Raw genomic sequence first — 22,972 nt, forward strand, 5'->3', positions numbered from 1 at the left:
TCAAATTGTTCATACTCATTTCATGGGATTAATCAGCTCTAGTAATGTCACTAAATACAGTTCTAATAAAAATGCAAACCATGTGGACATAGCATAATAGAAGACAGTCTTCCTCTGTGATCTGTCATTTCTGCCCTAGTTCCCTGCTATTCCTCTATCTTCCTGCTATTCCTCTAACTTCCTGCTGTCTCCTCCAGAGATACCAAAAAATTATGCTCCAGTTAGTCTTTTGAAAGGAAAACAACAGTCACTTCTTCATAGAAATAAGCAAGGAGATGGCCCTGCTTTAGAGTTCATTTTGCTTTTTGTATCTCACATCAGGGTAGTAATGGTGCCTTTGTGCTTGGATAATGTGGAAGTTTTCTGTCACTGTTCTGTAATGATTCAGGAAAATTGTACTATGAACTTAGGAACTCTGAAAGTGATTCAATATCTAGGGTTTAAAAGTTGCAGCGTGTGTGGGAAAGGGATTCAGCACTTACTCTGAAATTGTTTCAGATTACACAAGACAGAGATCAAAGCAACAGTAACGAGAATTTATTTAAACAATCCAATCTACACAGTGCTGTTTCTAGTTTCAGACCAGATGTAAGGAAATAAGAGGAATTCACCACTGAAAGTGACCTATAGTGGTAGATCAGCTCCCAGAGTTTTCTACCTGTCCATATTGTCTGGCCAACAAGCTGTTGCAATATTTACACAGAACAAGGATCCTACTCATAAACTACACCATCTTCCTGGGATAATTTTTCAGTGAAAATGATATTGATCTTTTTAGTAAATTAATCTTTTTAATATAATTTTATATCCTTATGCTTTTCCTGGACTGATATTCAGACTTAATTATTCAAGCTCAGCATCATTTTCTGTGATTCATAACTCATTTGGAATATTAACCTTGACACTTTCCTACTGGGTATAATCCACACCTAAATTTTTAAGTGCTAATGACTGTTGTACATAGATAGGCAGAGATATCTTTTATACAGAAGATGTACACAGTCTCTTGACAGCTGTCTGGTTTTTAAACTAACACTATTAACACACAGTTGGTATAACGTTGGGTGACCAATTCGTGCTGCTAGGTGGTAGACATTTTAAACCTCACCAAGTAACACCCATATAAACATAAATCTATATTATCTTTAGATTTTTATTTTGTAAATCAGATATTTGCAATAATTTAAACCAAAATAATCCTTGCATCTCATTTATAACTTTTAGAATTGGTGTCCATGTGCTTTATGGTGAAAATGGAATTGCATTTGATGCAATGACAGGAGTCAATATTTAAGGCTACTCTGAAAGATGGATAGTCATGTTGAGGTCTGAACTTGCGCTGTTTCCCAAAAACAGCTTAAGCAAAGATTGTTGTTTGAAGTAATGTATATTAGAAAGTTTAAATTTTCTAATGTCAGACTAGATAGTTAATTATGTGTTCCTACCTATTCAATATTACAAATTCCAATAAAACCCATGGAAAAGAAGTGTGCAGTAATGTGAAACTTTTCAGCCACGAGACTATATATAGATAAGTAAAGAGCTATGCAAAAGGTAGTTTTCTCACTTGAAGTAGCCACCTATCCTATTTATGGACAGTGAAAAACTTGTAGGGAAAAAAAGGTAGATTCTGAATCCCCCAAAGCAGAAATAGAAAAGTTCATGGAGAAGTCAAAATAGAATGTATGGAAAGACCTGGGCTTGATACTAAAGGTATTAAAATCCATGTGGTACATAGAAAGTCTAAGAGTCTGAGGAGACAACTGTTCAAGTACTTCACTGTGATATGTTGTTCTTTCATTTATATATTTATTTATTTTTACTTGAAATGTGAGACACAGGAAATACAGGCTCATAATATTTGAACTATAAATTGCTACTGGATTCTGTGAGTGGAATGCATATTTCAGTGCTTTCAGATATTTCTATTATTGTATAAAACAGCCTCAATTTAGATACAAGTGCTGGGCCCAGACCATGCTTAACCACATTCCAAACCCATCCATTCACTAGAAATATTTTTTTCAAAGTTTAATTCATTTTAAAGATGAACAGGTTTCACAGAATGCCCCATCCCTAGAAGTGTTTAAGACCAGTTTGGATGGGGCTTTAAGCAACCTGGTTTAGTGGGACGTGTACCTGCCCATGGCAATGGGATTGGAACTAGGTGGGCTTTAATGTCCCTTCCAACTCAAACCATGCTATGACTCTGTAATTCTACTTGTGATAACTTTTCATAGAGTTGTGACAATTAAATAACAGCATAGATATTGTCACAGAATAAACACATTGCCCTTCTCCAAAGATGTCTGGATGACTCAGTGGTGTTGGATAGCGTAGAAGCAAAGGAAAGGTCTGCAAAGTAATGTTATGATTAGTCGATAATGCAGTTGGTGTTTAGTTGGTTTAGAGGTAGAAAAGGTTCTCACAGCATCCTGAGAACTACCATAATTGTAACAAATTTCTAACTAGTGCATTTAATTAGAGAATTCAGTAACATAGTTAAATTGGTACTTTCTTCTGTGTAAAGTTTCTAAGCACCATTTTTAATGAAATATAATTTTTCTGAGTTTATCCCTCAGAGCTCTAGTCATACCTCAATTTATTTTTGGTTCTTATTTTTAGTTGCATCTGCATGCATCTGTGACACATGATCTAGACCAAATTGTCTACAAGAATTCCTGCAAGATGCCTTTTTATCTTTTACAACTAATGTTTAATTTTGTTTTTAAATTAAACACATTCTATAAACTCTGTCTAATTTATATTAGTAAGTTTACTATAATAAAGATAATAGTTGTAGATAGAAAATATAGGTCAGCAAATCTAGCACATTTTTAAAATGTACTTTTAATCAAAAGCTTCTAGCTAGATAGCATGTTTATTAATTGAAAATTGTATCTTGCAGTTTTCTTCTGTGCCTTTTTGTGTGTGTGTGTGTTTTTGTTGTTGTTTGTTTTGTTTTGTTTTTACTAAGAAGAAATCATTCTCTTATCAAACAACACTTTCAGGTGGAAAATCAACAAACTGGGAAGGAGGTATTCGTGTGCCTGGGCTTCTCCGTTGGCCTGGAATGATACCAGCTGGTACCTATATGGATGAGCCAACAAGTAACATGGATATATTTCCTACCATTGTCAAACTTGCTGGGGCACAGTTACCCAATGACAGGTATGCTCTGAACTTACCACTGTTCTATAGAAAATCTCATGTGCATTTGGTACATTCTGATGATAACTGTTAGGACAGAAGTAAGAATAAAAAGAAAAACTAGATATTAAGTACCTTTTTTTTTTTTTTTTGTAATTACATTTCATGTTGACATTCTGATATGCTTTACAAAAAACATTGTATGTAAACATTGTATGTAAAAGCAGTTTGGCCAGCAGAACAGCTTTTTTGTGCTACTTTATCCCAGTTCATTTAGTGGGCTTCTTTTGTTCATGTTAAATGAAAACTTGAAGTCCCTTCTCCTTACTGTTCCTCTTCATCAGTCCTTACTCTATACTTTCTCACATCACTTAGCCTTACCAAGAATGCTGAAGTTAAAGGGAATTGTGTAACTAGAAGACAGAAAAAACAACAACAAAAAATCATAAAGCTGGGCACCAGAGAGGGGGTCGGCCATTGACAATGTGAACAGCAATTAAGACAATGTTTACACTGTCATTCTTAAGCAGTTCTTTAACAGTTCTTTACTGTAAATAAATGCAAAAATAAAAATAAAAATAAATAAACATAAACATAAAAATAAATAAATGCTTGAAACCTGCCATTTCATAAACAGCTAGGTATTAACTGAGGCTGAACTCAGTATCAAGCACTCATTACTGACCCTTACTTTCTCTGTTAACAGTTTTTGTTTTTTATTTTTTCTGATATCATTTGTAAAGATCAGCTCTGCGGCTAGTTCAGATCATGGTCATGCAAACAGTTATGTCATCTGATGTGATAATCCTGCAGGGAAGGGAACAAGCATCCGGCAACTACAGAGTGAGAGAATACCACCAAAAGCAACATACCATCAAGTCACAGCCTAGAATTATTTACTAAAAGCAAAAATGAATTTATCAGAAAAGGCTTCATTCTACATGAATGAAGATGGTAGTAACAAGACCTGCAAGTGTAAATTATTTTTAACTTTACGAGTTAAACCTTGGCCTGCTTAGTGTAACAAAACAAATCAAAAAGCTACCCTTTTCTTACAATTTATTGTTCTCTACTAAATGAGTGAAAATAATCTATTACAGAGGTTAGCAACCTGATGGAAAAAAACAAAAACCAAAAAACCACCAAGCTTATAAATTAATAAGTTTTACTGACATTTGCACATCCCAATGTTTTACCTCGTTCAGGAGATACACAATCTCATCAGCAAGATGCCTCCACCTAAACTCTGTTGCCATCCCAGTCCAATATGTGGAGAAACCCACTGCTACACTTACTCTTTGTACACATCTGCCATGCACAAACAGCTTTTGAGTACAAAGAATCCAGAATCCACATGGAGAAGACCAGTGGTAAGCAGCGACAGTCTGCTAACGATGATTCATGGAGATTCTGCAGGAAATGGCAGGGCAGGGCATGTGTAAGGCATGAGAAACTAGTCTTGCACTGAGACATCCCCTACAAGCAGTAACTCTGTTGAATCTAAGCAGTTCAAACTATTCTTACTGAGGGCAGATCTTATGCACTTCATTTTCACATTCCTTGGTTGAAGACTAAGCACTGATGTTTTATTTTCATCTCTTTGCTAGAAATCTCAATATATTTGTATAACTTCCACTTTCAAGTTTCTCCTCACTGATTCTTCTTCTGTGTATACTATATGCCATAATTATTGTTTCATGGTAGGTCTGAGTGAGATGCTGTAGACTAGTTTGAATCATACACAGAATACATACCTACATATATAGAATCGTCTAGGTTGGCAGAGACCTTCAAGATCATCTAGTCCAGCCATCAGCCTGGACTTTCTAGTCCCATCACTACACCACATCCCTCAGTGCCACATCCACACATCTCCTAAATACCCACAGGGATGAGGACTGCGCAATGCAGCCCGTTCCAGTGCTTGACAGTGGGACCATCCTATTCCTTCAGTGTATTTTTCCTGAAAAACATTAGAAATTACTCCAGCTAGGATTCAGACACTGAATCAAGCAAGTTAAAGGGGGATGGAGGAGGTGCTCCTTGTAAAAGAAGAAAGATAGGTCATCAGAAAGAAAAGGCTTAGGTATAGCCCTAAAACAAGTAGATAAGGCTATATGAGAGTACTGTTGACATATTACTGGAGACAACCTTTTCCCCATCACAAGTCTGTAGAACAGAATGTATGCAATAGACATAGAGACATCCTACACTCAGCTTGATGATGACCAAGCTTGCAGGGGCAAAAATCAGGAAAGAAAACATGACAGAATGAAAGTGAGAAAGATCCTCATTCAGCAGACCCCACAACCAGGGATGCATCCAGAAAACAGAGTTGGACAACACTGCTTTACAAATAACAGTCTTGTTTCCTAATACTATCTCGTAGTAATTATGCTAATGTGAAACAGGTTTTACATGGTAATGAAAATTGATAAATAGACACTTAGGGGTTTAAAAGTTTCAAAAACATTTTTACAAGATGTTGCTCAAAATACTTAAAAAAAAAAAACAATTACCTGATGATCTGTATACCAGCAGAAATTAGCATCCTATAAAACTTTTTGTAAAACTTGTAATTCACACCATGTCAAAAATGCAGATTGTGATTTGTCCCGTATCAACTGATTCCAGCTATTTGATGGCTTCGTATATGGAAACATTTAAATGACTTGCTTATTATATAACACCATTTCAATGTAAATTGACTTACTCCTTCAAAACATCATCAAAATTGTCCAGCAGCAGATAGAGAATTTATATATATATATGTATGCATGTGTGTGTAGTTGATAAACACATATTTAAACATAGTTCATTTTCAACTTTAAAATTACTAGTTCTGTGTTAAATTCTAGCATGCATAATTTATTAGACAGAGTTCTTCCCATTACTTCTGGGGATGCAAACACAGCACAACAGAGATTTTTCTGATCTTAGAGTTACTTCAGCCAGACTGCTTCCAAGCAGCTTGAGCAGGTATATGCATTTATACCTGAAGGACTGGGTTCTAGCAATTTACTCACATATGTCTGATTACATTCTCAGCAAGAAAAGAGAAAAGTGGGATGAGGAAGCAACCACTCCTAATGGCAAAATATAAAATTAATGTTTCCTTAAATAATATAGAAACCAAAGGGGAAGAGCACCTGAACAGTTTTTTTCCAAATTGATCAACTGGAAGTGACCATTCAGATCATAAGATGTAGATTTATTGTTTTAAGAAGTGGAAATGCAGAGTTATATTTTTTAGAAAGGGAAGTTTTGGTTATTCTGACTTAGAAATGCTTTCTTACTCAGAATTATTGACGGACATGATCTGATGCCCTTACTTCAAGGAAAAGTTACCCGATCCAAGCATGAATTTCTCTTCCATTACTGTAATGCATATTTAAATGCAGTACGCTGGCATCCAGGAAACAGTAAGTAAACTTGTGTGTTCAAACTTTAACTATTTTATATAATTTTTATTGCAGCTTAAAAAGAATCGGAAAAAAATACATACAAACAAACAAACAAAAACTAACTTGTACTATAGTAACAAATGAGTTGTTTAAAACATCTCTCCATTTTCCTTCCATTTCACTTTTTCCAGAACACACCTATTCACGGAGCCATTTTACTGTTTGACATTAATTTGTTACTATGCATTAATGTTACATATCAAGACAACAGAGATTTCTATAGTATCTGAGCTATTTTTTAAAAACTTACCTGAAAGACAGTCTGTTTTATGGAATGAAGTAGTCAATGTTAACTGTTATACCTTCCTAAAAATGTACAGGTAATAGCATGGTTTGTTGAGTAACAGCGCAAGTATGACACCAACCTGTCTATTTTTATTATTGAGATAGCAATGTACAGAACTATTATTCTGATAATATATACTATCATATCAGAGATATCAGATAGTATATACTATCATTAGAATAGACAAGTCAAAGTCAAAATTATACCAGAGATTATTCAGTAATATAGGAGACCTTTTCAGACTTTTTTTTAACTGAATAAATCCAATTGGTAGTCTAAAGAAGAAAGTATTGCCCACTGATCTGCTCATTTTTAACCAACAGCTTACTGCTTCTGGTAGTAACTTCCACATTAATCAAATATTTCCCTTTCCATAAAAATCTCTGGGATGAATGAAGTTGAACATGTCAGCTGACATTCAAAGCATTGACATATGTTACAGTTTAAAAATGATGATTTGAAACAAGCTTTTGATGTAGCATTTCTGGCTTTAAGTACTTTGGGAAAGGACTTAATACTTAATTTGCAAAGGTCTTTTTGGTCATCTTCAGGCTCACTCTCTGCCTTAGCCTTTTAACTAGGAGAAATTAAAATATTACTTATAACAGTCAGTTACCAGATCATTTTGTTTCTGAGGTTGGGTGAAATTACTCTGCTTCGTTAGGAGATAAGCTGCAGGCAGGCAGAGAAGATATTCTTCTCACTAAAACACCATTGCAAAATGAAGTACCCCTATCCTGAGCAAAGGGTCAACTTGGTTATTTACTGAAGGGAAATTTAATGGGAAAAGAAGGGGAGCAATGATGAGGGACTTGTCTATTATATTTACTGTGTGGAAACAATGTACATTGTGATTTTCCCTTTATCCTTCTTCTAGAGCAAGAAAAAAAACTAAAGCCCATTCAGACTCTGGCAATAACATTTTCATAACACTGGGCTGATTTCTGTATGGAAGTGTATTTGAAATGCCACCTTGTCAGCCTGCTGTATAGTGTGAGAGTAGGCAACAGCTAAATATTCATCTCCACTCTTTTTTGTATGAGTCCCCTGGGAGTACTCAGTGTCTGCTTCAGTCTTGTTGAATCAGATCTTCAGAAATGCCTTTTCCACGTAGACAATACAATCATATTTGTAAATATATTTGTTGCAGTCAGCTAAAGTTTTGCCCCTGTTTATCTCTTTCCTATGTTTTATTGTTGTATAGAGATAAATACACTTGCATTACAGCTCTATGCACCTGATACCATCAGCATTGCTGTAAGTACTCATGTGGAAAAATGAGTATGGTTGGTTTTTCTTCTGATATCTTAGCAGCTCTGTATGAAGCAACTGATAAGTTCAAAGTGTATTATATTACTAGTTAGTGTATTATTGTCCTCTAGCCTCCCTCCACAGCTCTTTACAGCTAATCGCAGAGTCCATTCACAGGAACTATTTCTGCTACTATGAAATGATATTACATTTTAGTATATGAAAATGAACAGAAAGTAGAAATACAATACACTTTTTTTGTTTTGTTTTGTTTCCTTGGAGAAGCCATTTTTTCAATAATTTAATTCAAACCATTGCAGAGCTTCTGCCAAGCAGCAAAGAACTAAATTAGAAGTATCCTATGGCAACAGTTCATTCCCTATACTTAGGAACACATCCAAAAAAAGTAGATGAGGTCACCTTCGTTAAAGACAGGCTGAAGAAGTGAACAATTTTCACTTAAATTCAGAATGCTAGTATGATTACTTGTAAGGATATAAGGCTTCAAGGTTTAGGTAGATCTGATTACCATTCCTAAATAACATGTATCCCATGCCTCACATACTTTATGGCCTCGATAAGTACCACATTCATCCCTAAGCACGTATATTTTCCAGTATCCAGAAATCTCTGTAGAATATCTCATCTTATAGTTGCCAATGACTGCAGTCAAGCCAATAGCACTCAATTCACAGAGGACCACCAGAAACAGATTCTTGGTATTAAGGATACTCTTGAAGACAATTCCTTATATAAGAAAGAAACAGAAAATTTGTGAGAAGAACATCATCAGGAATCATTGTACATTCTGTGCAGTGTAAATTGTCTTTTAAGCCAGGTAAGATTTGTGGCGTTTTTGATCTGTATTCCCCAGATAGTTAACTATATTGATTCTGCTACTTTGGAATTGTGTAAAAACATTCTTCATATAGAATATGCTTGTACATATGGCCCAAATGCTGACCAGGTCTGCCTCTCAATAGGTCTGAAGTCTCTGAAAAGGCTTAGTAGAAAACACTGTGATCATGTGTAATTAATAACCCCAACTATATTCCGTGTCTTCTGCACTAGAGCAGGCTGCCCAGAGCCACATCCATCCTGCCCTTGAATGCTTGGGGCATCCACAGCCTCTCTGGGCAACCTTTTCCAGTGCCTCACCACCCTCTGAGTGAAAAACTTTCTGCTAAATTCTAACCTAAATCTCCCCTGTCTTAGTTTAAAACCATTCCCCCTTGTCCTATCACTACCAACACATGTAAACGGGCATTCCCCCTCCTGTTTATATGTTCCCTTCAAGTACTGGAAGGCTGTAATGAGATCTCCCTGGAGCCTTCTCTTCTCCAAGCTAAACAAGCCCAGTTCCCTCAACCTTTCTTCATAGGAGAAGTGCTCCAGCCCTCTGATCATCATCTGACTACATTATAGACTGCTGTTCCCTTCTTCATCAAATGTGTAATTTCTATCAGTTTTAAAGATGTATTTTTTTGAAGCACAAAACAGCAACATAGAAAAGAAGGGTTACAACTGCTAAGGAAAATATTATTTATTTATTAACTAAAGCACAATCCATTCTAAATAAATGGGAAAAGTGCATATATTGCATATATGCACCTATTAAGACATACATTCTTATATTTCTTGCTATATTTCTTTTCTAGGAAGTCTTAGTATATATGACAGACTCAGCTTGTATATTTCACTTTTTTTCCTTAGATACTCAAAGTGTAGATTTAGCTTTGATCCTAAGGAAAAATTGTCTTCACCAGGAAGTGAGAGGAGAGCAAATGTTCTGCATAGTCAACTGGTTCCTTGTTGCCTCCATCACTCTACAGTTCCTTTAATAACTTTATCTTTGACATTGTTAGATTTCCATTATGTACTTCACTAGAAGAATGAAAAATAGGTTTTGGTTTAATTTTTGACTCTTAGGCTATACATTATGAAACAGACAAATTTGGTGTAGGTGAAATTTATAGTATTGCACACATTTCCCTTGCTAACATACTTCCAAAGTCTGACTAAGCAGGTGTGCTTCTCACATCACTCAGGGAAGGTCAGAAACTTCAAAGTGAACAGATAACCATTGCTGAATATTTTACATCTATATGTTTAGAAGCTAAGCATTCCTCATAACCAAATCAATGCTCATCTTCATTAAAACATGTTAGTTGAGTCAGTTACAGCATTCATTCCCCTTCATCAGTCCTTTGAAGGAGCATTAGATTATGTGTGCTACATAATGCTCTTCTCAACCGATACCTCAAAATTTAAGCCTGATCCTTTCTAGAGGTGTCAGAAAAAGAAAAAAAAAAAATCTCCCTTTCTTCTGCTCTCCTTCTCTCTCAGCCACAGAAAACAGACTAACAGCATTTTCTTCTTCATCTCTCTTTGATTCACTTGCATTTTGCCTGATACTGAAAAATAATGTACATTCTTCCTGACATTCGGAATTAAAAAAGGAATGAAATATCAGGCAATTTTTGTTGCTCATGATTCATACTTCTCTCATAGACACGTGCATGCTGACACTTACTGTCAGTGCCTTGGAAACAAATAAGACATATAGTCCTAGTTCTTGGAGGATGACTTCCTGTTATTTCGTATCCTTTGAAACCAATTTAATTGATCAGTTATGTATACAGAGTGGAAGACATGTTCAAACAGTGTCAGCAAAGTACTGTGATTTTCCATTATCAATGCATATTCTCCATGGTTTCCTGGAGTACCATACAAGTACTAATATACAAAAGCAGCATCTGTGAAAATATAAAATAAAATAAAATCAGCTCTTCTTTCTGCCTACTCTGATGATTAAATAGGTTTAAACATTTACATTTAAAACAAACCAGGTGTAGGTTCCGCCTTGACTGTAAGTTGAGCCACCCAGAGTTTTATATAGCACTGTGTTAGTTGTGCATGTCAGATTATGCTTTGGCCTAATTTAACTCTGATCACATGTTCTTCTGTTTGTGCAAGAAGACTAGTACTTGTGTACTTGCTAAAGTTATAATTTAGCATAACTGCACACTAAAAAAAAAAAAGTAAAAAAATATCAAGAGCTCTGTCTCCAGAACATTAGTGGCATATGAATCAGTACTATTAAAAATGCATTGCTATGACAACTTAATTATAAGGAGAGAATTCATCAGATAGATAGTGAATCTACAGTTGAATGGAACTATTGCATCTTTCATACTCCTCTGATTGTGGGCAAAATTTTCATTTGATAAGGAGGAAATATATTGTAACCTTTCGTAATAAATGCTAAAAAACCTAATGCACTACAGTTTGTATTAGAAAGAAATAACAAAATTCACAGTATTTTGGTACTACTAATAAAAATGCAATAATATTTCTGATAAATGCTACAGTGGCGGTACTAGCAGCACTTTACGTTTTCTATTTCAAAATGGATTTCATTATTCAGTAGAAACTTTTTATTCTAAGAAAAGGGGAAAAATTTAATATGTTTTTGTTTTTATGAAAATGTTTAGTGATTTGTGTAAGGTTAATTAAAACAACTTCTGTTCTAGAAAGTGATTTAAAAATTGCCGTTTAGGAATTATTTTCTTCCATATTCTAAATCTGTCATTCAGTAAAAAAAGAAAAAGAAAAGGAATCTTATTATGGCAAGTTCATTTGAAACAAGTAGACTGTTGAATCAAACTAGTGCAAATATAATATATTTTAAAGACAGCAGAATTTCACTGAGAAGCTTCAGTTTACATGAAGAAAAAGAAAATTGTATTAACTAGTGAGGCAACAATGGCCAATATTATCCGCATTAAAAATGTCTGTCTATACAAAATAAATTATGAAATAAATATGGTTAGAGTCTTCTACAAAGGACAAAATAACCCATTCACAAATGTCAACATGAGGCGTACCGGTAATCATCAGGAAGTCTTAAAGCTGTCAGAGGATAAGTACTCAGCATTTTTTGATAATCTGATAAGATAAAACTAAATGGTGGTATCCATTATGATCTGTTATTTCAGCCAAAGATTTTTACTGAAATAGAATGTTTAATATGGGATACTAGCAAGTAAAGGTTTGGCTCTGAATTTTGAAGCTTGTATTACCTTCTTGCAAGTGCAGTAACCTCTGTTCAGAGGTGGATCTTCACCGCTGTTCAGTTTGAGGAAAGCATAATTCATTTTAAAAGCCATTGGTCAAGTGGTGAAAATGTGTCAGAACATTACCTTTGAAAGAAAAGTTCCTAAATGGCACATCTCAAACTAGCTTGTGAGCATAGCTTTCTGGACTTCAGAATAGAAATTTTCCACTTTGCCTTACTTAAAAAGCAAGATACATTTCAATTTGTGTTCATTCTGAGTTTCTTTTATTTTGGAATCTACTACAATTACTGAAAATAGCTCAATCAAATTCACCATTCAGGGATTCTTTCTATGTTATTATAGAATTCATAGCTATTGTGATTTCTAGTTGTTGCAATGTCCTCCAGCATCCAATTTTCCACTGTATTTCATGACAGATATCTTTTTCTTCAGTTAGGGGTGAGGAAATATTCCTAGTCATGTGTTTAATCCTTTGCATAGAAAAGTTACAGGTTAAAAAAAAAAGTTATTTACAGCAGTTACAGGTTTATATATATATGCAGTTTTCAGACTGGATATGTATTGCTCAGAAAGACTATTTTAAAACAAGTTCTGGTTGCAATGGGTATTGCCTATCTTGTGATGAGATGGCATTGAAATAAGACTGATTTCTGAATAAATGAGAGTAAGAGGAATACCTAACACTTTTCCCTTCCTTTTGAAAGGAGTATGATATTCATACCTTAACGGGTAGTAGGGATTATGGTTAAACAGTTAAAAACTGTAAAATGAATTCATGTGCATAAAGAAACAATATTATTAAAACAACATTGCCTTGAGAGAGTGCATGGGAGAACAGAGTCTAGACACTGAAAAATGGGAAACCAGCTATGAAGCTCTATAGCCGCAGTCTGAAATTCTTTCTACAATCAAGTTCTCAGTACTAGGGCATGTGAGACTGGTAGTTGTCAGCAGCAAGTGGAAATTAATTTGGAAAAATTGCAATCAATATACTTCTGTTTAAAAATGCTGTCAGATTCTTGTTCAGCCCTCTTAGAACATTTAAGAAACATAACCATTAAGACATCCACCATGTAAATTAGCAATTCTGTTTTCTCTAAAATAGAAAGCATTTGAGATATCTCTAAATATTCGGTGCTTTAGAGATATTATTTAATAGTTGTTCTACTTTTCCTAATATGAACAAGAAATTTCAATTCATACATTCTCTGAAACTTCATAAGTGGGTTTTTGTACTGTGTTTATGTGGCAAGGGTTTGATAGCAGGTGAGCTGCAGGGGTGGCCTCTGTGAGCAGAGCCCAGCAGCTGCCCCATGTCAGACCAGAGCCAGCTCCAAAAGGGACCTGCTGCTGGCCAGAGCTGAGCTAGGGAGCAATGTTGGGTGGGCCTCTGGGAGAGCAGATTTAAGAACCAAGCAAGCAAACAAACAAACAAAAAAAAAACAAACAAAAACTGCTGCACAACAGAAGCTGGGAGAGAGAAGTGAGAACATGTGAGATAAACAGTCTTGCAGACCCCCAGGTCAGTGCAGCAGGAGAGCAGGTGCTCCAGGCAGGCAGCAGCAGTTCCCCTGCAGGCTGTGCAGGGAGAGGCCCCTGGTGGAGCAGGCTGTCCCCCTGCAGCCCATGGGTCCCACATGGAGCAGATCTCCATGCTGCAGCCTGTGGAGGAGCCCCCGGTGGAGCAGGTGGATGTGGCCTGGAGGAGGCCGCGGCCCATGGAGAGCCCCCACAGGAGCAGGCCCCAGGCCGGAGCTGCAGTCCGTGGAGAGGAGCCCACGCAGGAGCAGGGGTCTGGGGGGAGCTGTCGCCCACCCGTGGGGGACCCGTGCTGGAGCAGTTTGCTCCTGGGGGATGGATGGACCCCGTGGTACGGAGCCGTGTGGGAGCAGTGCTTGAAGAGCAGCTGCCTGTGGGCAGTCCCCGCAGGATCAGTTGGGGAAAGATGGCATCCCGTGAGAAGGACCCCATGTGGAGCAGGGGCAGGGAGTGACTGTGAAGGAGTGGCGGAGATGCAGTGTTAGGGACTGACTGCAGCAGCCCCCATTCCCGGTTCTCCTTTGCTGCTCGGGAGGAGGACATAGAAGATAGCAGATGGGGGAAGGTGGTTTGGGTTTGCTTTTTTTTTTGTTTGCTTCTCACTGCTCTAATCTGCTGTGAATAGGCAATAAATTATATGAATCTCTTTACACTGAGTCTGTTTTGCCCGTGATGGTAGCTGGTTAGGGATCTCCCTGTCCTTATTTCAACCCTGAAGCCCTTTCCACTGTATTTTTCTGCCCTTTTTCCTTTGAGGAGAGAGAGTGAGAGAATGGTTGTGGTGAAGTTCAGCTGTACAGCAGGGTAAAACTACCACAGTTTCCCATCCTTTTTCTCATTACTTTCAAAGTAATAGGAGGGAGATCTGTTCATTGTTTGTTTGTTTGTTTGTTTGTTTTTTTGTCATGTGGTGAATGAATGCTGCACAATAGCTTCTGTCTGGTGTAGTTGTCACACCCGGTAGACCCATTTGCAGAACCTGTACCCTTGCTTAGGGCTTTTCTTATTCTTTTAATTGCTTCTGAGGAAGCATTTATGGTTTACTTGCCTTCTTTGTGGAGAACAAGAGATTTACATGATGCCATTTAACATCCTTGCTGATCAACGATTCACATTGACCCTGAGAATGCCTGCACTTATAGTTACATTCTTTCATTGCTTAACAATTTAAAGGAAGATATATTTAATAGAAGATTGATTCTGAAAGTGACCATCTCCTTTTGCACAACACTGTCAGAATGAGAGATAATAATACCATGTGACTATAACTGTTGTCAAGGAAACATTTTGTTGTCTTACAATGAAATATCTTTCTTTAATCAAACCATATCACACCAACCTCCTACCTTTTCTCATAGAAGAGCAGACAGGAAAGGATGAGAAAGAAATGATAAACATTTGAAGGTGTAAGATTTTTCTGTTGTCACAGAGATTTTTGCTTTCTAATTAGAAAAAATAGACGTATTTAGTCGTAGTAAAATTGATGCAGGAACACTTTTGTTTAAGAGAGCTATTCCCCCAGTGAAAGACTATGGTAAATGTCCTTTGACATTGACATTATACACAGAGACTTTCTCTCAGTGATCGTATCATAGCACTTTTTCTTCATATAAAAATAGAAACCATAGCATACTTGTCTATTGAATCCAAGATATTCTGACCTAAATTAGTAATGTTCTTAGTGAACAGAGAAAGGTTGACAGGATTCAGTGATCGTATAAAGGCAAAGACATTTAAAATAACTAATTCAGTATTATTTAAACTTCAGCATGAATGGCTTGCTGTCAGATATTGTGTCATGCACTTATGACAGTAAAAAGGAAAAAAAAAAAGAAAAAAAGAATCTTACAGATTTTTTTTTTCTGTATGCTCCACAGCTAACCCTTAAATAGAAAAAGGATCTGTTAGAACAGTTTTCTGATAATTTTTGATCTATTTAGAAAATTAGCAGGAGTAAAAACAAATATAAATAATAACGACTACATAGGAGTAGCTAAAAATGTGCTGCAACTTTCAAAAATGAATTTCAGAGTACCAAGTAACATAAAAAGTGGGTCTTCAACAATTTCTGGAGCATTACACTTCCAAAAATATCTTCTGTTCAGTATTGGATTTGAGCCTGCAGCGTTCTGCATGTTACATTCAGAACATAGCGCTGATTCATCCTAATTTAAAAATCAGATTCAAATGGCATATATTGTCTTAGGCAATGTTCTTCAAGGGAAGTAGTTAATGCATGCACAACCTACGTAGAGTATTATGTGTGCCAAAGACTATGCCATCCTATTACACCTAGAAAAGTAAGCAAAGTATTGGTTTATTAGAGAAATTCTCAGTAAACCATACAAGACCATGAAACACAGAAAAAAAATATCACAAATGAAAACACTGGATTCTCAGAGTATGTGCATGTGGACAATATTATGCTGGAGGCCAGTGTGCATCTGTGGACAACGTGCTTGTTTTCTGTGTTCATTGTAGGTGCTTTCTGAATGTAAGTCCTCAACAGTACTTTGGAAAAACAACACAACAAGGAATCTCCAATAACCAGTGTAAATGCCCTAAGCTTGAAAAAAGCTCATGTCCCAGTACAAACAGTGACCATCCTGTTGATGAAATCAACAACTTTATATTTGGTCTCAAATTATTAGAGGACAGATAATGCATTACATTTTTATAGTGTATTTTGTAAAGGCATCTGAAATTCCCTAAACTAAAAGGAAGAGAAAAAACTAGGAAATAGCTTTTCATTTGTTTCTTATGGTTGGTAGAGGAAATTTGTAGAAGGATTTGTGTAAAAGCTGTTTGAAACAGAAAGAAAATTCTTTCCACTCATAATTTTTGGCCGAGTTGCTTCAATGAGTAGAAATGCAAACTCTATGTAAACTCTAAACTCTATACTCTTATATAGAACAAGTTTCTACCAAGAGCTTGTGACATTTTTCAAAATACATTCATTATTCAAAATTGAACCCAATGATTTATTGAAAATAATTCCTCCACTTCAGTTCAGTCATAAACTATTCAGCAGAATAGTAAATGTAATGCATTTATTTCTATTGACTCTGGTCTCGTAGATGTGGGACTGTAATGCAAACATGTGATGCTCACTCACTTACTTGTCTTCAATATTTTCATTTTAAAGAAAATAGGTTTCTAGCATTCTAGGAGGATGGAAGTTAGAAATCATGTTACAGTCATAAATTTAAAATCCAAGACCATAAAAAAGAACATACAGATCATGATACTTTAGTACTTAGAATTAGGACTTCTGCAATGAGTCAAAAGGCTGAGTCTTTTCGTATTACAAAATGTTAATCTTCCCTAAGATAATTTCGCCATTACCAAACGTGTGCTAATTTTTCATTTACTACCTGTCATCTGTCTGTGATATATTAATTTTTAAATAGTATGATATCACAGAAGCAAGCTTCTGAGTTTCACTTGATCAGCAACGGGACAGTACAGTCTTCAAGATTAACTTAATTGAATTATCTGGGCCCTCTTCAGTGCCACAGCAACACTGTGAGAGATCATCACAGAGGTCATATGGTGTAGAGGCCATCCAATACATTTCGCATGCATACATTTCGCTGTACATCAAGCTCTGATACATCCATATTGTCCATATTCAGAAAGAAGCTCAGAACTAAAAGTATTATTGTTACCTTAGCATTCATACACTTGATAGCAAGCCTGGTTTGCCAGTAAAGATTTGTAGTTTGTGCCCAACAGTATCTTGACATATTGTGCTGCTTCTGATTCCTAACCAAATGTTATTCTGTAATTTAGTCCTTCCTGACAGAATTGTCATTTGGGAACGTTTGGATTGATTTTTTTTTATTTTTTTTTCTGAACAAAGTCCCCCACCAAAAATTGCAAACTTGACATAATTAATATCTTCCTTAAGCTGTCACTGTTGATTAATCATTTGGTGAAGCTGCTCAAACAATGCCATAATACTTATACACAACGTAAATACACAAAAGGAATAATAAAGTATAAATAAGTAATAAAGGAATCAAGAACAAATGGTCTCACAAAAATTAGTTTGTACAAGAATATGAGATGCTAGAAATACGGAAAATGCTAGAAATGCTAGATAAGAAATTGTGAGTAAAGAAATCTAGTTGAGTTCAGAATTACTTATTTCTCCATTATGTATCTCAGTGCAGTTTGGAGTTTCTTTTGAATACATTTTTCCCCAGTTCTAGCATGCTGTGAAAAACATGAAAATTTGGACTGATTCGTTCCTCATGGCCACAGCGTCTTATAATTGCAAATCCTTTAGTCCAGCTTGTGTCTAGGGTTTGTTGCTGTTGATCTTTTTTTCCTGCAGATGGTCATGGAAGCACTTTCATGTCCTTTGTTTAGCTCTCAAATTATTCCAACATTCAGCCTAGCTGACGGCGATTCATTACAACTACATTACAGTTACTTTTTTGTCATATAGGTAGTTATGTTTTATTAAGGGAAAATGCAATTTCTGCCTACAGTATGTAGACTGTGGATATTAAGGGATTTATATATAATTGAATTTGTTGTAGCTTTTTCTTCCCTGCTTTATGCAGCATACCTAACTCGGAAGGTAAAATAATACTTTTAGCATGATAGCTCCTCCCATTTTGTTTTATCTGAAGACTGCAGTCAATGCAATACAGGAAATCAGGTTTTTATTGTTTTATTTCTCAATGCCTAATCCCCAAACTTAATTTTGATCCAAAACTATTACATACAAGTTTAAATTTATTAGTTGTACCTATAAAAAACAATACTGCCAGTTCTGTAATACGTAGTGATAAATTGCTTGTAGTATTTATAGTTGACAATAATTTTTGGATTCTGAAAAAAATGCACTTGCTACTAAAGCCAATTTTCAGCTGTAGCCAGAGGCTCTAAGAGCATATATCTTTATGATTCAGAAGCAACTGTAGCCCATGAGCATTTGGATCAGTATTGGAAAAACTAAAGTTAAACAACAGGTTTTTATAAGAAAAAAGAAAAAAAGAAAGTTTAATTGATAAGGTCTATTTGTATGTATGCTGTGGAGGAACTTATGCATAAGCATGAAGGTAAACACATTTCTTCCCAGAAAGAGTAGTCAGTCATTGGAATGGGTTGCCCAGGGAAGTAGTGGAGTCACCATCCCTGGGGTGTTCAAGGAAAGGTTGGACATGGTGCTTAGGAACATGGGTAGTAGGGTGATGGTTACACCAGATGACCTTTTGGTCTTTTCCAACCTTAATGATTCTATGATTCTATAATTCTATGATATGCTTCACAGAAGTGAATTTTTGAAATGCTCTCTAGGAAAACAATTTTGCCACAAAAGCTTATAATTTGCTAAAAAAAAAAAAAAAAAAAAAAAAATCATCTGGAAGAATTCAGCCTAACAGATCTGGTCAGCATAAGACCTGAACTAGAATCAAGCAAATGAGGGATAGAAGACAATGGGCCTCTTTTGTCATGATGAAGTGTAGGGTTTGAATAGCTTTTCTTACTCTTTCTTCCTTTTGTCTTAATCAAATAAAAGTAGAAAGCACACAGAATTCTGTTTAGAGTCCTATTTGCAGTTGTCATTTTAATCTTTGAAAGAAAATTTAGAGAATACAGAATATTTTAGGCTTTGTTCTCTATTTTTTTCTCTCTAGTTTGGAAAACAAGGTTAGCAATCAGGTGCATTTTTTATTCTTTATTTGTAGAAAATGGATTATGATAGTTGACTCATGGATTATAATAAAATGAAAAACATTAGGGAAATGGATTACAATACTTGAAATACTTGGATTATGATATTCAGGTATACCAAAATTACAATATTTACAGGTTTTATACAAATTAAATTGTTCTAAAGAATGTCATGCTTTGACAATTGGCAGCTTCAAAAAATCTTGCAAAGTGCATTATTAGGTTTATCTTAGCACAACTGTAAGTCCTGAATACAAATGTCCCCATCTATTTTCACAGTCAACGGAAATGAAATCTATTAGTGTATAAAACAGAAACTGAGAATTGCAACAAAAATAGTACAGAAATACAGGTTGTTTATTCATCTGCTTCAGTTCATTCAGCTCTGCCCTAGCAGTTCTGCTAGGTCATTTAGAAGTTCTGGTGATCTCAAGAATATCAAATAGCTCCAAATACCAGGACTGTGTAGCAGCAACAAAAACTTGACCTAGAACACCATGCAGGTGTTCACGAGGTTTCTGAAATGATCAAGAAAAGGTGCTGCTAAATGCTTTAACTAGATTTTGTAACTTGATACTAAATAGATTTTACACTGCCTGTAGCTCCTGAGCATTATCAAAGGCCCCATTTTTCCCCCTTCTCATATGCCAAAATGCTTCAGGTCTCCATGTAGGAAGTGTTTTAATTTGTACTGGAGCTTTTAAATAGAGTTATGACATACTGATTTTGGGAAAAAAAAAAGAAAAGAAAAAAAAAAACACAAAAAAAACGTAAATAGAACTAAATTCTGAGAAGTATCTTTGAATGTTTAACAACTAGCAGGTTGAACTAAAAAAAAAAAAAGGAAGTGGACTCATATTTCACAAAATATTTTTAATGGTGGTCCTTCAAAGTATTTAATCCAACTGTAATTTGATAACTGAGAAGTGTTCACATTTTGAAGACAGAAATAAACAAAAGCAACATACTGCCGTATGAGAAAATTAGTTATTTGAATGCTGCAAAGGGTTATTCCAATGGTGATTACTTTTCAAAGTTAGAATATGGCAGATGATTAGAACTAAAAAAAGGCAGTACCTACATGCGCAACTGCCTGAGTATTCTCTACCAAGTAGTTCTTCATATTGTAAGACATGATTAATCTGTGTGCAAGTTAGTACTACTTTCATAGAGAAGAGTTATGGCCATGGCAAGAAAGAGGCAGCAAGCAGCGGGCAGGCAACATTGGCTGAGCCAGTTGATGCAGTTGCTGTGTACACATACAAGGAAAAGTGCTTGCAAAAATTATACTTTGTCTTTCCTCATCAGTTTCAATAATTTTTATCCATTCATGGATTAATTGACCTCAGATATATCCTCACCCCCATTTGTTGTTAGATTCTGCATTTCAGTTTTATGTATTCTGAAAAGGTGTATGAGAACACACTGTGTCTCAGGCAGGGAGAGAATCACATTTAGGAAGGCTTAAAGTATCCATGTTCTTTGGTCATCCAAGGACCTAAATGGCTGTGAAATGTTCTATATAGATGCATTTTACTCCTCTTCTGGTGAGTTTTGTTCTGTTCTTGCAGAGATGGCTGTGGAAGCAGACAGCCTTTTTTACATTTAGTTTTTGGTTCTTTTTATGCTAGATAGACAAGAACAAAGTTGTGGTCCAAAATTAAAACCAGACAAACCTGTGAGAATCAGCAAGACAGGAAAAACTTTCAAAGTGTAGGTAAGGATTTTGGTGATAGGAAATTTGTTTATGAAGTCTATCTGCTTGGCCTGACTTCATTTTGAATGCAGTTTGACTGGGAGATTTCCTAATTTCTAATCCTTACAGATACTTAAGTTCCTTTTCATGATTACATGCCCTAAGTGTGAAGACCTTGAATTAGAATACTGACTCAGGATTAAGAAAGAAATAGAGTTTAAGCTTGGGCATATCCATTGCGAATGCCAGCCTATTAGAAACATCTTTGGAAATGTAAGAGAAAGTTCAACAACCATGTAAACATTGCCTGGATTCCTGTATTTTAATTAGTTACTAAACTTGTGGTAAATGTCTGTCAATTCTTTTTTGGATAATGGCATAGAAGACACCACGGTAGTGAATACAACAGAAAAACATTTCCTAGTTTTCTCTGTTACCCTTACTTTTGTCGCAGATCTTTAGAGAGTATTTTGGCAAAGAAACCAGCTACAATCAAGAGATACAGACTGAGTTTGCAGAGCTATGAATTAAAAATTGAGTGTAAGATTCAAAAGCCCAAAAAATATGCAGATGTTTGTATTTCACAATATCCTTTGAGTGCTCTTGTCACTCTTAACTACAGTAGGGAGGAAGGGCATATATAAAATTTATATCTTGTCATGTAATGCCAAAAGCATTTTCAGTTGTCTGGAGGAAGTACAATGTGTAACTGAATGACTTTAGACAGCAAGCTGTTATTTGTTCTATTTATTTATATTACTTCCTGAAATAAGGGGTTAAGGCCATTAACCTAAGCCATAATCTATTGGAGCATATTTTTAGGCTAGCAAAAAGAAAATGAAAAGGTTTTCATGCTCAAGGATGAGGCTGTCTTTGTTTAATTCAACTTTGTAACTGTCTTGTGTAACAGAGCCTGGACCTCATAGTGGTGCAATAAATAATAAATGTTGGAATAAAATTGTGACATAAGTGCCCTCTTCAAAGACACTCTGAGCCAAGCTAGAATTACTACATTGGATAGTAGTTAGTTTAAAATAGGAGAGCAAGCCAAAGAGAAGAAACACTGACACCTCACTGACAGCAGAGGTTTACCTACCCTCCTGCAACTGTGTTTCAGGAGACTGGAGGAAAAAATAATCAGAAAGCATTTTGCCATGGGAAAAAAAGAAATCCTTCATGTGTAAAGAGTGAAGGTCAGTGGTTGGAGTTTCCCAGGTCCCTTGTTGCTTTTTTCTGGTGTGAACTCACTCCAGAGCTGATTACATCTCTCAGCTGAGCACCCTGTAAGACTATGCTGCTGAATCTCTCCAGTGGGCCCAAGTTCATGCACCACATAGTTAAAAACACCTGGAGTTACCTGGATATCATGCATATGTCCATGAATACCAGAAGAAAAGGCAACAAGATTTTACTGGTGGGGACTTGGGAACCTGAGGAATTTATGCTTAGAGTTAGATGATGTTGCTAAGCAGGTGTTAGTTTAATCTTCAGCAAGATAGGATCTGAATGCCAAGCAGTGTTTTTTTCTGCAATGTAGAGTTGTCCAGTGTACAGGACTTCTGTTTTAAGAAAATGGCAGCAGATTCCCTAATAATAATAATAATAATAATAATAATGTACTCAACTTTTTGCATATTTTGTTTTCAAAAGTAGTTTGAAGTACGCAATTTAATGGGAGTTGAAGAGCATATGTAGATCCTTGATTAAACAATTAGTTGAACACATGTAGCTTCAGTCACAGATTACATTGCACATTGCTATATTTAAGCATGAGGTCAGTATTTGAATTCTTAAACTAAGATATAAATACTTTGTTAAA

The 22,972-nt window shown here is 35.7% G+C and overlaps 1 protein-coding gene across 5 annotated transcripts in view; it reads left to right on the top strand.

The window, feature by feature from the left end:
• STS (steroid sulfatase) overlaps nt 1-22,972 on the top strand; it is a 110,646-nt gene that overhangs the window by 74,201 nt on the left and 13,473 nt on the right. For all 5 annotated transcript variants that reach the window (XM_082783372.1, XM_082783371.1, XM_082783373.1 and 2 more), the window contains 2 exons: nt 3,012-3,171; nt 6,451-6,572. In XM_082783372.1, the coding sequence (XP_082639498.1) occupies nt 3,012-3,171; nt 6,451-6,572 (282 nt within the window). The remainder of the gene's footprint in view (nt 1-3,011; nt 3,172-6,450; nt 6,573-22,972) is intronic.

Source organism: Aythya marila (genome assembly GCF_965140915.1).
Source record: "Aythya marila genome assembly, chromosome: 1".
NCBI lineage: Eukaryota > Metazoa > Chordata > Aves > Anseriformes > Anatidae > Aythya > Aythya marila.